The 18,908-nt window shown below is 38.3% G+C and overlaps 1 protein-coding gene across 4 annotated transcripts; it reads right to left on the minus strand.

Annotated features, from left to right (window-relative positions):
• Positions 1-602: 602 nt before the first annotated feature.
• BNIP2 (BCL2 interacting protein 2) lies at positions 603-18,485 on the minus strand. 4 transcript variants are annotated; one of them, XM_075713507.1, is made up of 13 exons: positions 18,446-18,485; positions 13,353-13,490; positions 12,719-12,849; positions 11,880-11,947; positions 11,042-11,050; positions 10,569-10,736; positions 8,484-8,660; positions 7,841-7,943; positions 7,423-7,554; positions 6,714-6,800; positions 6,482-6,580; positions 4,982-5,017; positions 603-2,364 (listed from the first exon to the last, which is right to left on the minus strand). In XM_075713507.1, the coding sequence occupies exons 3-13, from the start codon at positions 12,766-12,768 to the stop codon at positions 2,316-2,318; spliced, it is 978 nt and encodes a 325-aa protein (XP_075569622.1). In that variant the 5' UTR covers positions 12,769-12,849; positions 13,353-13,490; positions 18,446-18,485; the 3' UTR covers positions 603-2,315. The 4 variants fall into 4 exon arrangements, with proteins under 4 accessions (XP_075569622.1, XP_075569621.1, XP_075569623.1 ...); XM_075713506.1 differs by lacking the exon at positions 11,042-11,050; XM_075713508.1 differs by lacking the exons at positions 4,982-5,017; positions 11,042-11,050.
• Positions 18,486-18,908: the final 423 nt, after the last annotated feature.

An 18,908-nucleotide genomic window follows, 5' to 3' on the forward strand; every position in this document is an offset into this window, starting at 1 on the left:
GGGGAATAATTATTTAGTACACCTGTTTTTCAAACTGAGTATCTTTAGGGACAGAAGAACTGTTGTACTGTATATTCATTCACAAAAACTTATACCAGAGAAATAAACCATTAGGTAAGCACATACACATTTCCAAAGGGAACAGTACTACTGCAGCATGAAACCGTAGAATCACTCAGCCACCAGGAAAGACAACAGTAACAATCCCATCATTTGATAATATGGCCTATACAGAGGACTGGCTACTCTATACTGCACTATACACATAGGAAGCAACAGGACATATAGAACTACCATCCTTCCACTAAGAGTATGATTTTACTGAGAAAAATATGTTTTTAGTTAGGCAAATTTTGAAATGAGATGATCAGAATGCTTAGTATCTAGCTTAGGACCCACACAGAATCAGTAAAAATCAGGAAGGGTTGCAGGTTTGCATGTTCATACACACTGCACTGTGCAAGTATCAGAAGTAAACAGGCTGTAAGTGTCCAATTTACTGACTGGAACTTTACGTTAATCTGGGTCAACATCAAAACTGAAGCAGGAGATAAGACAGCCCCAAAGAAACTGTTCACATCTGTGTTCTGCTTTCAGATGAAATGGATGCAAGGCAACTCGAAATTAGCATTGCCTGCTGAAGGAGAACATCCTGCATTAATCTCTTTGAAACGGTGATACAGAAGCTACTATAACAAAAGTACCTAGATCTTGATATGAAAGTCTCTGAATTGCAGACTTAAACTCCCAGACACATGGGCAATTTGCCCTCATCTGTCATGAATATGCTCTCAGAGTTTATACATGTATCATAGAGACAGTAGATTAATTGGTAATAAGTCTTGACCATGGAACTACCCCTTGACTGCTATTTATCAGTGTCAGGTAGTAATCTGGTTGAACACAACCTTATGTTTTTTTTTTTTTTTAAATAGGGAGAACTGTATAACGCTAACTTTTAATTGAGAACTGGTATTTTTGGCATTAGGACAAAATTGTGAGTACAATAAAAATCAAAAGTGAAGATTTAATATATTTCCTACAATATTATATTGCTTAACTCCTGAATGGATTTATTTGCATACACCTGTCCTTACAGGGAAATAGCAATTATTAATCAAAAGATGTTACAAACTTTTACAACGTATCAACCAGTGGATTATTGTTGCCCTGATAAACTTATAAACACTAGTTATGTGTCCAAGAACACCTCTTACACATACAAGTTTACTACCACTGTGGGGAGAAAAAAAAAACCAAACAAAAAACCCCCCAACCTTTAAATAACTTTTTATTTTTTTTTAAGTGAAATTAGTGCTGGTATCATGTGCCAAACTAAGACCTTTAGAAAGGGATGTTTCATCTACAAGGATGACACAGGTAGCGTAAGACTCCCCATACCTCTGCAAACAATTGATATTATGGCTAGAGTATCTATGTAACTCCTAAGCTGTACTGACTCTGACCAGATTTCCTACTGGTGGCAACCAATATTCATCCAGGAAGAACTGTAATGAACTTACTTCCTACTGGTAGCTGAGACAGCCTTGATTTACTGAAGCAGAATCTAAATTTGCAACTTAAATTGAGAAAGGTCTGGTATATTATTAGTCATTCCAACAATTCAGCTTCTATTGTGGTTTAGGCTTAAACCCTTTGGCCAACAGACCAAAGTTCACAGAACTGCAGTTCTGCATTCTGAAAAATCGACTAAAAGACACCAGAGCTGAAGCTCACTCTAGTTAGGTAAATGAGTACTGCTTGTATTAAGTATGTGAACAAAAATAAGCATCTCCACACTTGTGAAAGTCTACATTATGTGATTGTTAATATCCAAACAAATTAAGGTTTCTGTGACAACAAAGAAATGCACTTGACCATTTACAGCAAAACAGATTTATAATAACAACAAGTAACTTATGGCCTTGTCTACCTGCAAATGAATTCCTTCAGCAGGTACATACAATATATTGCTCAGTCATAAAAATATATATTATCTCTTTCCTTTAACATTTAGGTATATAAATATTTTACTGAAGAACATGCATCATTTAGATAAACAATTGCAAGAACATCCTCTGAAAACATAGGGTTCTTTGACATTTAGCAGTATAAAATTATTACATAAACATAGCTATTAAAGTCAAGACAAACCAATACAGCAGTAAGCAGTCCATTGTGTGCTAGTCCAAAGAAATTAAGCACCTTTTGCAACAGGTTATATAATATATACACACACAGAGAATGCATTGTAAATGGAGCAAAAATAGCATAATTCCATCTGCATATTCTTCAGTCTTGCTTGGACTCCAAACTTACTGTTCACTTTTCTGCTCTTGTTTTCCATTCAGCTCTTGGTCAACTCTGCTTAGCAAAGAAAGCAGTAAAATTAAAATTACGTTAAGTAGTAGTTTAGTTTGATAGCTCATATATCAAGCAAAAACTATTAGTCTTAACACAAAGCTTTTACATGGAAAAAGTTTTAGTAAATAAACACTAAATTAAGATTTTTATTGAATGCAGTCACAACAATGCTTTTAAAAACAAAAATATCTATTTTCCTACCTCCCCCTAGAAATTAATTAAAATTGTTATTGTTAAGAAACCATTTAAATAACTATAGCATTCAAAAGCAAGCATTTGAAAAGTGCAAGTGACATTTGACTACAGAAGAAAAAAAAGCAGGTTCTGTGCTTTTATCCATGAATGCAAGCAGAATACAAGTTTACAGGTAATGTGACAATCCCGTCAAGCATTACTACTTTGACAAATTCATACACTGCAGAATAAGCACAGAATTACTTTTAATGTTATAGTAATTAAGCCAAGAAGGTAACAGCACTAGTTGAATCAACAAAAGTCAAGTGGCTCCTTAACTGCAACACTTTTTCTATTAAGTTCTATGATTCTTGTAATTACCTAGGAAAAATTCACCATCATGCTGCTAAAACTGTTATTTTTGTTTGGGGTGGGTTTTTTTGTGGGTTTTTTGTTTTGTTTTTTATTTTAAATATCTGCCTTGGGACTAGCAAACAAAATGTTGTTTTGCAGAAAGCAGTGGATGGTTGAGATGTACTTTTCCTCTTTACAGTAAGAACAAGCTCCAGTCTTAACTACATCTTCTGGAAAATAAGTTGTGCATGGAGGTAAATTTATTTTAAAACCAACAGCAGTTCCAAAGTGAGAGAAGCTAAGGCCAACTTTGTCTTCTAACAACCTAATTGTCTAACCTACCCCTCCAGTCTCTCAAACTATAACCAGCCAGTTTTTCAAAGTGATAAAAAGAATGACGGGTCTTCTAGGCTATGAACCCACAAAAAGGGGAGGCAAGTTTGGTTTGGGTTTTTTTTTTTTTTTTTTCCCCCAGCTGCAAGAAGTGAACCTAGTACATAAGGATCTGTACATCTGGAGCAGTGTTGTCTAGAACCAACAGTCCTAGTCAGATACCTGTTCACCTGCACAGTATGCAGCTACAACTCACCCCTGTCCTCACTGCAGTATCTTAGGAAAGCATGTTTTGACATGACTTACAGGACTAATCACAGTGTAAGAAAATATGGTAAGCTAATGCAAACAAGCTATGCATAAACACAGAGCTGACAATATAAATCCATAGAAGTATATCATATTCTAGCTTCCAAAGTGACTCATACACATAGGCAAAGAATTCCTGCCATCCTCAACAAATTTATAACTAAACTTCAACACATCTCCTTTCCTCCTATTATAATAAATAATGCCTATAACTGCTTTTAACCTGATTAAAGCCTCAGTATCAAATAGTGCCTCTGATCTCTCCTCTATACATAAGTTTCACTTAGGAACAGACTACTTTTTACAAAACTGATGGTAATATAAGTGATGATATCAACAGGGACACTAAGAAGTGCTTGTTGTACTGGAGATTTTTAAAAGTTTTTACAGCACTGTTCAATGTCTCAGGTTTGCATCCTGAATACAATGGGCCTTGCAATAGAATTTGGCCCAATTATGCACACTAGGGGGGGATCAAGCGGAACTGTTGTTCATTATGTACTGAGAGGGTTTCTTAGATTTGATAGGCTTAGTACTTTAGGTTACACACTGCAAGATTATCACTTAATTGGAATAATTCCCAGAGAATGTTCAACACTTGTCATTAGCTTTACCTGCTAGCTTTCAGAAAGAATTTAAATTCCTTTTAGTTTAATCTCTCAGTGTTCCTCTCTATGTCCATTACGCAATTTAGACAATAAGCCTCCCTCAATAGTTATGCACACACAGGAAGAGTAATTAAAAAAAAAAGCAAAGTTAGCAGCAAAATCTTTCAGAACATTTGTTAGTGATAGAGTGAAAAAATAATGTATCCATTCAAAAAACTTCATCAGCTGCTGGAATAGCTTGAGTAGTTAGCAGGAGACTGAAAATTAACAAAATGAAAATCCAATGTTTATTAGCAAGGAACATAGGCACTGCAAATACAAACAGCACTAAAAATACTTATGTAGATTGCACCTGTGCAAGTTAATAACTAAAAAGGTAGTGAATACCAAAAATACAAAATACAAGATTCAATATTAGAATTTCTTCCAGACTTGCACCTCTGCTGATGCACAGCTACAGCACAGCACCTAAAACCAGCTCTTCCTTCAGATATCACTTCTTGTTAGAAACAGTGAAACTTGATTTAATCAATTCAGACAGAAGCACTACTTTTGCCTCTTGAAGATTCAGTTGAGAATCCATGTATCCCCTTAAAAGTGAGCATGTCATGTAATAGAGACTATTCAGAAATTATCTGTTTGAACATCCAGGGTGAGTTCTTTTACATGATATACTGTACTTGCAGACAGTATAGTTACTTTCATGCATAAAAACTTAGTCACTAGTGCATGTTTATATTTACAAATGCTTATTCCTTTATGCAAGCCAATCAACTGGGAGTTAGTTGCAGTGCAAATCATCTTATCTAGATGCAACCCTAATCAAAATATGAATATACCTTTTCTGTTTCTTTCTAAACTTTTCTTCTTCATACCTTGGTGAGGAAAAGTTTGATTTCAGTAAATATAACATATGAAGGCCAAATTCAACAGAAGCTGCAAACTGGTATTAGTGTCAATACAGTTTGTAGAAACATACCGAGTTTTGAAACTGATACAATTAAGAAAAAAATATATTGTACCTCCAACATTCATAAGCATTAAACAAGAAGCAGCTTTGGTTACGATGACATATGAATTCAATACAACTTCTTGTACAGTATTAACACCCATCACTAAAATTTAAAGTCTGTATTCATAACAGTTTGAAGCCAGATATAATCCTCCACAGAAGTCTCAGAATTAACTCCATAAGTCAATCAAGTTCAGCCATTGCAGAACAGTTAAAGGTTCATCAATACAAAAAGGAGTTTTTCAAGACTTGGAGTGACAGTCTAAATATTCATAACACATCATTCAAAAGCCCCAGTGAAAAAAAAGATGTTCTAAAGATAGCACAAAGCTGCTTCAGCATTGTCATGTCTTTCCTCCCCGCTCCAAGAAAAAACATGTTTTCTCTATTTTATAAAAAGTTAAATTGTGCAGCTGATACCAGCTGAATGTTTACTGCAATAACCAGTCATTTGCAGGGAGGGGATTTGGGGATTTGTCCAACACAGATGTGCCCTTCTGTCCATACAGTGAGACTATGCCATCTTTCCTTATGGAGTTCCCCATCCATGATCACCTATTGTGATGCATACTCTATAGATTTTGCATGTTATACCATCTAATAGGCTGATCAATTTATCAGAACTGTTAGTATTTTCATCTGGCTTTTTTTAAGACCCAAGTTTATGGTTTCTACTCTGTTACTGCACCCACAAATGCTACTGACAGAAGTATCATCATCATATTTGAAAGCAGAGTTGTGCTGATGTTAAAATGGGTATGTGTATCTGGAGGGAAGGAAGAGGAGAAAACCAAGGACATTAATGCTGCCTTCACCTCTTCACCAAAGTAGTTTTAGAACTGTTATGGGTAGGGATTCAGCATTTTTCCACCACAGCTCTTCTTTTAAATGAAATCCCAACCCAAGTGATATTTCACCACTTAATTTGTTCCACATTTTAGCATGAACACTGAAGCTACTACAAATAACTTCAGTATCAACAAGCCCAGAATTTCTCACTCACAAGCCAGTTTAGTATACTAAGGGGTAACTGGAATGAGGCCTTGTCTCTAGAAGACTAATTCACACACCATAACTTGGTAATTACGTAAGGCACTATCTGTGAAAATCCCTATAAATCAACATTTCGATTATCCACACTACTGCATACCAAACTGTAGTTAGCGATGTGGTCAAACACGGATAGTCCTCTTAGAGATAGCAGTGATCTGAGTTAAATTAAATTTTATTAAATGCAAAGTATTACATTCAAACCTATCACTGAATACAATATATACTGGTTCTAAAACATGAACAGTGTAGAACATGTTTGAATAATAAAACGTACTGTTTTATGCATTCTGGGATGCCAACGTATTCCATGGGGATGAGTTCAGCTAGTTCTGCCAGGGTAAAGACATACCTAATTTTTTGGCTGAATTTTGAGCTGCGGAAGAACAAACAAATGCAGGGTACAGTTACAACTTAAAAATTTTTCAGTAGGTCAATATTAAAACAGTTTTTGAAGTGTAAAGTAAACAGTTGTTAGGATTAAAAAAAAAAAGCTTCCAGACTATTACCTAATAAAAGGTTTTGTGAGAGCCAGAAGCGTTCTGATGAACCAAGAAGGATGAACTATGATTAACGATTTCAGATTTTTCCTTAACCTGCAGAATTCAAACAGCAGACATAATTACTGGAACAAGAAGGCAGCATGACAACAAGGGGTTTTTTAATATACAAAAAGTATGTTTTTGCAAGCACAACTGTCACATAAATCTAGTATTCTGACATTCCATTATTAGAAATTACCATCTGCCAGAAGAAAAAAATACCACAGAACTGTATAGTCAAAATTTAAGATGTAGTATCAGTTTGACAACGACAAGGAAATAACATTCCAGATAGATGTTTCTTTGAATCTTTTTACACAACTAATGATGAAGTGGCTCACAAAGGACCCCCCTTATTACCTTATAATATTAATACATGAAGCTTTAAAGATATTCTATGTGGTAACAGTAGTCAGTACTCTAACACTACTATTTTCACAAAAAAAACCCTACCAACAAAAAATCCCAGGCATGCCTGTAGCATTATTCCACACTGTCTAGCTCAGGAAGAGGTTTTCAATACACCAAGCAATTTGCTTAACTTAATCTTAATCAGTAGGTGTCAGACACCATATTAAACAGCAGTTTTTCCTAAATATGTAAATTGTAAATATGTAAAAATGTAAAAAACACTGAGCATGTGAATATTGTAAGAAAACACTGCAGAGCTTCTTACCTTCTATCTATTTGCTGGTAACATTTCCTAAGCCAGCCTAAACTTGGCATTTTTCTCCGTGTTGTTGCACCATTCAGGTAAACTATCATATAGTTCTCTGCTACTAACAGCTCTAAAGTGCCAATTACATACCTGCAGAGACAAGCAAAGAAAACTTTCAAGTGAAGATCTGTGGGTATTAAAGTAATTCCTCGTAGTGCTCAACTACATTTAAAAAACAAAGTTGGCAACAGTGTTGAGCAACATCTAATCATTTTTTTCCTTCCCCTGGAAGCAGATGTAGTTGTTTTTCTATTTGTTACCCTTCCCTCATCCAAAATATGAAAAGCTTCATTAGAGAACTAACTGCTCTTACATTAAAGTGCTAAGTTTCACAATGTGAAATTAAGACAGTATTCAGAGGCAGATGACGACTTACTTAAATAGATTGTCCATTAGGTATCTGTAGTTAGGCTGGCTGCTTTCAGGCATAAAGCAAACAGCAAACACAACAATGGCATTTAACCCATCACCATAATAACCTGAAAACAAAGAAAAAAGCAGCAGTAGTGACAAAGGTGACTATACCTTGACTACACTTACACAAAGTCAAGCACATTCAGTAAGATTTTTCATTATTTACCTTAAAGAGATTTACAAACATCTATTCTATATGGATGGATCATAAAGTTACAGAAAACCTCAAGATTTCTTTTTCAAGTTCATCTACTTCTAAAGAAATAGCTGAGGTTGATGTAAATCAAATGCTGTACCTACAATCAACATCTCTGTATAGAATCTCAGTATATTTAGTAACACTTGATATAGTCAACTTTTCTTCCAACCTAAACAGGTAAGTACATCTTATTACATATGTGCATGTTAGTAGCTTCATCTGAACATGTGTACATTTTGGAACTTTAGTTTAATAGGGAAAAAATATTATATCAACCATATGCCTTAATACTGCAACAAATGAATCACCACAAGTCTTTATGCCCAAAGCTCTTCCTGTGCCACCCCAATCCAGCTTAAAGTAGTAGTTTCTCAACAGTTCCCCTCAGCACATCACTAATCCTTACCACCATGACTGATAACTTTTTTATATGGTTCAATTGCCTTCATGTCCACCCTATGGTCCTGTTCTCCAATCCTAAACATTCGCCAGCGTCGACCATCATCTTTCTCCTCTGCCGCAGTGTATTCAGTAAGTGATCCTTTCCTAATTACATCAGTAGTTTTTGGTTTTGGAAGATCATCTGCCAAAGTTAAAACACGTTCAAGATCCATTATGAATACTATGTATAGTGACAATCAATTACAGTACAGGTTAACCACTTTGCTATCTACTCTATTTTAACATTCTTTAGCCAGTCAGACATATCAGCTGCCTTAGTTCCTTCAGTCATTACAAAATAGGATCTCATGGGTGTCATATTTTTTATCAAAATACTCTATGTTGGCAGTTACCCATTGACGGTAGTTTTCATGTTAAAGTACACGACAAATTTCCATTCATGTAGGAAGCTTATTTAATTGCAGACTTTCACAACACAGACCTTGATGAATCTTACCAAAATAGACAAAGTGGTTAACTTCAATGATAATTACACAGGTTGCTTGATCACAGATTTACATAAAAGCAGGATTTAAAACATTGAGAGTACCTTGCAAGCAGACATGCAGACAAATCTATCAGAAATTAAATCTAATTCACACGTGTGCAATCAATATATATGAAATTTATGCTGACAGCAATCTGTAAAACAATTTGCTCCGATTAAATTATGATTCTTGACTTTGTTGCATAGACCTTACCCAAAGCGAGAAAAAACCTACTGCAAGTTAGTTGTCTGTTCCCAAGACAAAGCTGTTAATTGAAACTATCCTTCCAGGAAAATGAAGGCAGCAGCATTAAAGGAAGAAAAGACAGAAACCCTTTTCAGCCACTTTTAAAAACAAGGCACAAACAGTCGGAACATTTCCTTCGTATCATTGTAAAACTAACCCTAAATACCAATTCTTCACTAAAATGATGAAAATCCTTTTACACAGGTAAACCAACAGTCTGTTATGAAAACTTCACCTGCAATGTCTTTAGCTATTGAAAAAAAACCCCAACTTATTCTAAAGAGTGTTTCTTTCTCCATTTATATGCTATCTTGTAATGAAGAACAGGTAGTGTTTCATACGTAACAGTGAAAAGAGAGCTGCTTGTTTACTCAGGAATTAAAATTATTTTATTTCCAGAATTAAAAAAAAAAAAGAGTTTAAATGTTTACTTAACATGAGATATTCTTAAGTCATTAAGTTTACAGAAGTTAAAGACTCCAACTGTTTGACCAACACAACAGTTCATGACTTACACAAAAGGGCCTTAAAACATAAACTGCAAGTTTAAACTTGTGCTTTAACTCCTATACATAACTTTTTTACCTCATAAAATTTGTTAGAATCTGCAGGTCTTACCTATAAGAATAAGATGAAGTGTCTATTCATTTCTTAAAATTAAGACCATTACTATAGTAATGTGTGGCTATAGCTAGGTTAACTTCCTATGAAGTAATTTCAGAACTCCTTGACACAAAATAGAGGCTCTTCTACCACTTCCAGTCAATCCAGAAAGCATGCAAACTCTAAGGCAACTGGTCTTTTGCCATTCTCACCACAGTAAGGTGGTGATCAGGTGTTACTCAATATTTTTAAAAATACCATTCAGTTCTCCTTAAATACAAAGGCTTGCAATTCATCAATTTCTGACTAGCTAATCTATATCCCTTTACATGGTTCACCTCCATTTAAAACTGATGTATAATACATGTAAAACACCTGATTTTTTTTTTTCCCCCCAGATTGGTTCTTAAAAACATACTACAACAGAGAAGATTTTCCATAACTTCAAGTCTTACAGATGTTTAATGACATTCCTCTAAGTTTACCTGAAGTTACAGCTATTATTATGTTGCCTGCTTACTAATCAGTCGAGGTCCAATTTGCTCTTTAAAAATTCATTGCACCTATTCCCAATTTCTAATCCAATCACTCCCTTTATATTTTTCCTCTTGTAATATTGAGTCATAGTTATTTCCCACCTAAAACACTGTTGACCTGTACATAAGAAAACAGAAATATTTTAGGGCATCAGACAGAAGTAACAAAATACTTACCTTCCCATTCAAACTCATTGCTGTTTTCCGAAGGAGTATCTAAATCGTCCAAATCAATCTCTCCACTCTCATCCAAGTCATCAGACAAAACAGATTCCTCACTGTGATCCAGAGTTAAGCTAATATCCGGAGCCATTAGTTTCTTCCTCACTTTGGTTCCACTAACCTCTGTATTTAAAAAAGCAATATACTTATTTTCAAAGCTAAAGTGAGTTTAGGTAAGCATATTAACAAGACAGAAGAGCACAGTGCTTTCTCAGAATGCCTTCTAATTTAATGCCCATAATTTAAATGTGTCTTTGGAAAAGAATCAAACACAGCATGAGAAGAACAGCACTTGGAGGTTGAAGTTCTCAAGTCCTCAAGACCGTAAGTTTACATGACTGCATACACACTGTGATCACAGTGGTAGACCACCATCCTCCCCACAGAAGAAAAATCTGAAGCGCTGCAGCTACCTAAGCAACTATTACCCACACTAGCTATATCAAAGTGTACCATGAGTTGTTCTAGGTATTATACTAAATGTCTTGCAAATAATGCAATAGATTCATGTCCCTAGCCCTTGTTCTTGTTAGGTATTGGTAACATCATAACCATCTTTGATGAAGAAAAAAAAAAAAAAAAAAAAAAAGGCGGCTGACAGACAACAGTGAGGACAGAAAATTAAAGAAACTATTAGGTGAATACACAGCATGCTTTGAGATACAAGGCAAATACTTGCATGATTTACACAGCATTTGTAAGCAGGGAATAAAATAAAATGACTGATCCAGCACCAGAAATGACACAACTAAAGCAGAGAGACAAGATCTAAAAAATTTAAAAGCGTAAAAAAAAAATCTGTATTATTTCCCCTCTGACCATTCAGACAGGTAACATTCTTAAAAGGCCGCAAAGGCCTGAAATTTGGAGCAAAACTAAGCTAAGCTCTAACTGATGCACAGAAGCCAAATAATGAACCAAGATTTTAAGACAGGTCAGGAAGCAAGTGCAATAATTCATTTTTGTTTGGTATTACCTGGATAGCTCTGTTCACAGCAAGGACAAAGAGTCTCATATTTTATTCCAAACCCCTTTCTTTCTAGACAAACCTCTTTTCTTTCTATCTTTCTAGACAAGATTTTTATCACACCCTTGTCATACAAAAATGTCATTTAGAATGCTGTTTCCTCAAGCCTGACTCAAAAAAAAAAAAAAAAACCCCACCAAAAAACCCAAAGAACACCCTAAAAAAAAAAAAAAAAAGGAGCTTTAAACCAGCCATCTAAGCAGGAAGCAGTCAGCTTGACTGGAGTGGAATGTTCTTACCAGCTTCACTTTCTGTTCCAGCTGCAGCCAATATATTTGACTCAACAGGATCATCCTCTGGCAGGGGCCTAGTGCACAAAGTAGAAACTATTGTTACAAAATTTTTTCTTTTCTTTTTTAAATAGCCAGCTAAATGCCAAATTTTTAGACTTACACATTGCTAAAAAAACCCACTGTGGGATAGTACTGAACTAAATTTACTTATAGCCTAAGTTCAAGCTTTCAGTAAACAAAGCACCAAAGTAGCAGAAAATTCCTTTACAGCACTCAAGCAGCCATCTGTTCCTGTGACAAACGCCAACATACTGACTGCTATTAGTGTGCGTCATCCTTAAGAAAACTTGTCATATTCTTGAGAAAATTTGACATTAAATACATTACAGCCGTAGTTTAGTCATGTTATTATAGAATGCCTCTGAAGTCAGCTGTTTCAGTTTCTTTGCAGGCCCAAGCATCACCAGCAGTCTTAGCTGTTAAAAATTTTGTTCAGAAATGTTGCTTAATGAAATATTTGGGCCTTCAGACACGGGTAATAATATGCAAACAATGTAGTTGCAAAAGACTACCACAGAAAACAAAGCCAAACTTCAAAATTTTCAGTTTAGCAACATTAGAAACTTCAACAGTGGCATTCCTGTATGACTTGACTTATACATGAACATAAAGTGATCTCTTTCCAGACCGTAAAGAAACATGCCACAAAACCTTTTCAAGACTACTATATTAATGGAAATCACTTCAGGATTATTATTGAGTGTTAGTTCACCAGGAAGATAAAGAGGTAGCTTATTCTGGATGTTATGCATTTCATTTGAATTACTTTAAAAAAAATTAAAAACCTTGGAAAATCTTCATCTTGCCATTCTTCCTTAAATTCAACACCTTCCATTCTCCAGCCAACTTGAATTAATAATAGAGACTCCTGATCAGCCAGAACCTCTTGTCTTCAGGACAGCGGGCTAAAGAAGAGCTGCAGGAACATAACAGAAGATGCTAGTTCAATACTATTGTGACTCCTATACTTGCAACACATCCTTTCACTTATCAACAAGTTGAGGTATTATGCAGGAAAAATAAAACCAAACTGGGAAAAGTTTACAGTTTGTTGCCATTTTATTTTTTTTTATTCATACAAAACTGCTTATGGAACGGTTTATCATACAACAATTTAGGCTGGAAGGGATCTCATGTAGTCCAATGCTCTGCTCAAGCAGGATCAACCTCTCAGTTAAAATCAAGGCCTTGAGCAACCTGATCTATCATTTAGGATTATACCAGTTCACTCCAAACTGCAAGAAACCTGACAGCTCTCTAGATTCTAGAAGAGATATTCAGTAAGTATATATTTCGGGATGGACACAACACACGATGACACCAAACAGATGGTCAGATCTAAAATACAACCCAGTTCTTAAAAAACCCCCCATGCTTAAAAGATAACTCTATTTCAGAAAGCGTTTTCAGAAGACTCACCCTGCAATGTGCAAGTCAAGCTGTCTTTTTTCAGGCTCACCCATCACCAGCAACAATGAATCCCCAATAATGGAATATAATAAACCATTCTGCTGACATACAAGTCCAAGACAGTTGAAGCTCTTGGCTGCATTGGCTCTAAAGATTGACAGGAACAGGTAAACTAATCAATGAAGATGCTAAGAAGATCAACACTGATCAAAACAGGAAACAATGCTATTTTTAAATGCAAACAAGCAATCAACACAGAACACCAGTAAGTACAAACTTTGAATGCATTCATAGTGCTAATTATACCAGAGAGACAATTTTTTACGTGACTAAAAAGAAACAAGTTACACTTACTGTTCTGTAGGATCACCTTTCATGACAAGTCTCAATTTCTCTTCTCCTGACCTGATTACAACCACAGACTGATTTGAAAATGTCCTGCAACGCTTAAAGCTACTCTACACAAGCTGATTAATAAAAAAAGACTGATTTTTTGTAAAACTGCAGTAACCAGAGACAAATTAAACGCTAATGACCAAAATTTAAGCTTATTTTACTGAAATTTCCCTGCTTCCCTCACCCAGGAAATTGAAATAAAATTTCTAGAACGTAGAAACCTGGTTCCTCTTAAGGGTCAGACTCTCCTTGTTTGAATCATTCAGCCCCTGCACTGCTCAGTTGCTGGCAATATGTGCCTGTGCACACAATCTCCAAGAAGTTGCCCCCAGCAATTGTCCTCCCAGCTCTCCCTCTTTCTGTTTGTCCTTTTTGACTAACATGCTGTTTGGAGTAGTTTCTTGCTGCTTGAATCATACGACTTTCCTCATGAAACACATCCTCTCTTTCATTAGGATGTTGATATGCTCAACATACAGTTTCTCCTGGGTACTAACCTGCTGAGTGTTTGCAACAATTAATTTTAAATATTTGCTTGGAGATAAGATCATATTTTGATCAGTAGTAACAGTGAATATGTGCATAGTTCTTTATGCATTTGTTTCAGGACACCGAGATGAAGCACGAGAAGTTTCACAAGGTATCCTACGCAGTCAAGAGAATACAGCGGTTACAATCAGTATGGAACAGACCACCTGATGCAAATATGCAGTTCACTGTAAACAGACACTAAACCTAAAAGAAAATCTAAACTGATAACTTTATTCTTAAGGGACAGATGAAGAAATTAAGAAAACTGACAGGAAAAAAAAAAAAAGACATACCACCACAAACCAACCCTACCCCTATGCTGGTGGCTATAAGATGCTACTCTTGAGCTCGCCTGGACTGTGTTCGCAATACAATTCACACAAGAAGGCTTGAAGTAGGGTTTTGTGCCAAGACTTGAACAGTTTTCTCACCACACTTCTGAAAAACCCCAAACACCAAGCAACATCTATTATTTCAGATGTACAGTATTTCAGTGCAGAAGCAATTCCTACCTGCATGTATTTCATTATGTTAAGATAAACTTCATACACTAAGACAGGCGCAGAGTTTAAAAGTTACTCATGCTGTAATCAAAGTTTAAGACACTTTAACAAAACAATTCTCACATTACTTACAGAATTCTCATCAGCAGCTTCTCATTAAGGTAGATTTGAAAGCAATCATTCACTAAATACTGCATAGTACAACTGCAAACAACTTACAAGGCAAGTTCCAAGTTCAACATCAGGTAAGTTTGATTCAGGTTTTCAGCATCCTACTTTGCATGCAGACTAAGTAGTTGTTTTGGATGTTTCAACTTAAAGTCTCAAGCACTACCATTTGTCAACTAGAAGAATGAGAAATTAAGGAGGAAGGCTAATCTTCTCAAGAAAGTTAGAAAACTGCTGACTTTAAAGTTAACTACTGAATAACTTTATATCACTAATATAAATGCTTAGAGAGCGGGGGGGGGGGAATCTACTATTTCTGCTTATAGAAATTAAAGCAGAGTTTAGAATAGCCTTCCTACAGCTGCTGTGGTTGTGCTGACATCTTCTGTTTCTACTATGCCAACATCTCTTTTTAATTCAGCTGTAAATCACAGATCTAAAAGCTTAACTTGAAAAATGTAATATATTGTAATAATGCAAGTCTTTATTAGTCATGTTGAAGAAAAGCAATTAATTTCTACTTGATCCTAGCACTCTTCATGGCCAGCACAAAAAGTCGTGGTTTCTGAGAACAGCAAGCCTGATCATTTTTACTCTCCATTGCTCATTACTTTCCATTTTACTTGAAGAAATGGAAGATTGGGAGCTATCTAAAGGTCAGAAACTTCAACACATCAAAGAACATCTGAATGCAGGATTGCCATGTGGTTCTGCTCTCTTATTGGCACCACTGGACTTTGGTATTCAACAATGCCTTTTATACTTTTAAGTATCTCAACAGGCAAGTTACAATATCACAAAAAGAAAAAAAAGTATCACGAGGAAACACGTCACTAAAATCTACTACTCTTCCACTACAGCTAATGAACGGATTTCCATTTCCAGAGCACCAAGTTAAACCTATTTAAGTTTGCATCTGAAGATTATTACTGCCTGCACCAGAAGTCAAACATCAGCATTCCCATAATTTTTCCTGGAAGAAGAGATAGTTTTCAGAGTTCTTTCATTAATAACAAGCTCGCTTAGCTGGCAGGTGCTGGAATACCAAATACAACAGTGTTGAGAAGCCTTTTATAAATTGCCATTTTTTAAAATTTAGTTTACAGCTAAACAGAGACTCTGATCTGTCCCAGATACTTAAAGAAAAAAGGGCAACTGAATGCATGAGATCATTTAATTCACCAAGTTAAAGACTCCTTGCAAATATTATTTTTTAGGTTTTCATCCCGGAGTTCTCAGAAGAATACACAAATAAACAGGAGTTACATTTATATGGTCATATTTGCCTATCCAATACAAAGACCTATATTCAGTCTTTGGTCAGCACCTCAGCATTTGAAATAGAATAAATATAAACTTTATTTTGCAAGACAGTTGCAATGATGAACACACTATTGGACTATGTACTTGATCAGCAAAGAATAGCATGCTGTTTCAGTCTCAGAAAGTTGAAATCAACTTCAAAAAAAGGTTAGCTTACTTTTTTCCTACACTTCATCTTCACCATTTCAACAGAAACATTAACTGAGTGTTAGTTAAGTGAATTCTAGGTTGCAGGCATTAAAGATATGCCTCTAAGCGAATTTTTCACATTTGATTTTACAGCAAGCCAAAGTAAGGAACAGATACATTTTCTGGTACACACATCCACATGGTGAAGCTCACTATAATTTCTAAACATTTTTATAACTCCATGGGCTTTTAGAATGTGGCCACCTACTACCTGAAGGAACCCCAACACTAGTAATTCCCACCCTAATCATAATCAAAACCACTAGCCTCCTTATCCGACCGCTAGCGCTAGGAGTCGGCTTCACAGCAAACCTTACAGCAGGACATCTTTTTATCCAACTCATCTCCACAGCCACGACTGCCTTACTCCCCATCATCCCAGCAGTGCTAATCCTAACTGCATCAATCCTATTCCTCCTAACAATCCTAAAAGTAGCAGTGGCCATAATCCAAGCCTATGTCTTTGTTCTCCTACTAAGCCTATACTTACAAGAAAACATCTAATGGCTCACCAAGCACACTCCTACCACATAGCAGACCCAAGCCCCTGACCCATCTTCGGAGCAGCTGCCACCTTACTTACGACCTCAGGTTTAATCATACAGTTCCACCACAACTCATCACAACTCCTGGCCCTAGGTCTGCTCTCCATAATCCTAGTTATAATCCAATGATGATGAGACATTGTACGAGAAAGCACGTTCCAAGGTCACCACACCCCTACTGTCCAAAAAGGCCTGCACTACAGAATGATCCTCTTCATCACATCCGAAGCCGCCTTCTTCCTGGGTTTCTTCTGGGCATTCCTCCGCTCCAGCCTAGTGCCCACCCCCGAACTAGGTGGACACAAGAAACATTTCCCAGATCTGAAGATGGACATCCAAACTTTATCACCTGCAAGTTTGCATAATGAGGTGATGCAAGGACTTTCATTAATAACAAGTCAATTCTCCATCTCCTTTTACTCCCTTCTCTCAGCATCAAAGCACGGAGAAATTGGTCAGCTAAAAGAGAAAACTTTTGAAAACACTCTTGCTTTCATCTTTGAGCATACTACTTTAAACTCCACATTCAGAGCAATATAAGAATCTGCATTTCTGAATCACTGAGATTCATTTAAAGGTAAATACTAACTTGCCAGACAGCAATCAAAAAGAATTTATACCCTACCTAAACACAATCAATATTCCTTTGTAAGATTTAAATATGCCTACAAGTTGATGGGAAATAATCGATTAATACTTAGTGTATTACGTTAGCTGGAAATAAGGAGGAACTAAAATAAAAGGCACTAGAAAGCAACTCTAACTTCCACAACGCAGCTCTATACTGTGCATTTGCTAAACCACCATCGGAAAAAGCTATTCTACCCCCCCCATCCCCCATTATTCAGCCACACAAGGGGCGAAGAGTCTCCGTAATTGAAGAGACACATTACCCCCCCCCCCCAACCTCATTAGTGGGAATAAGGCTGAAGTTTGTGCTGCCCTGGTGCGACTACCCAGCGGGGCGAGGGAAGGGATTTTCAAGTTTAACGTGCTCAAAACTCCTCCCGCTGCCGCCCCCAGCGCCGACCCGAAGCCGTACAGAGCGACGTCGCGCTCCGCGCAGGAATCAGCGAGCCCGGGAGCGCGGGGCCGCACGACGAGCCGGCTCCGCTCCGCTCCGCTCCCCTCCCCGCGGGGCAGCCCGGGCGCGGCGGCGCTCCCTGCTCGCCGCCCGGGGAGCGCCGGCTGGGGCAGCAGCCGTCCCCCCCGCGCCCGCCGGGCCGGTCACCGGCGCGGCCTGGCAGCGGCTCTGACACCCGAGGCGCAGGCGAGCGCTGCCCCGGTAGGGCCCCCAGCGCCCCAGGGCTCCCGACTGAGCCCCGCCGCCCCTCACGCACCGGCGGGCGGGCGGCCGGGCCGCGGCCCCGCCCTGCGCGCGCACCGCCCGGCCGGGCCACGTCTCAAGGCTCCCGGCTCGCCCTTATAGCCCCCTCCGCGGCCGTACCTGGCGGGAGGCGGACAGGGACGGGGGGGGACGGGACGGGCCAGGCCGCGGCCTCGCCCGCGCCGCCGCGGAAAGGGCCCGCTCCGCTGCGCGCCCCTGCTCACCCGGAAGCGCATCCGCCGCCGGACTCACGTGACAGCCCCTCTCCGGGCGGGGCGGGGGGGGAGCCCTCACGCACATGCGTAGAACAGCGCCGCTGCCGCCCGCCCGCCGCCCCCCGGGCCGTTGGCGCCTGCGCACCCACCCGGCGCACGCGCGCGGGGCGGGGCGGGGCTCGGCCCTCGCTGAGGGCCGGTGGCGGGGCCCAGCACCGCGGGGGAGGGCGGCTGTCCTCTCGCCCCCCGGCGCCGAGGAGCGCTGCCTGCCTCCCGGGAGCGCCGTGAGGACAAGTCCTGCGGCCCGGGCAGCCCTCAGCTGGAGGTAATGGCTGGCGCCGTTGCTGTCCCTGGGCACCGACAGCGCC

This window comes from Pelecanus crispus, chromosome 7, assembly GCF_030463565.1.
Source record: "Pelecanus crispus isolate bPelCri1 chromosome 7, bPelCri1.pri, whole genome shotgun sequence".
In the NCBI taxonomy this organism is placed as follows: Eukaryota; Metazoa; Chordata; class Aves; order Pelecaniformes; family Pelecanidae; genus Pelecanus; species Pelecanus crispus.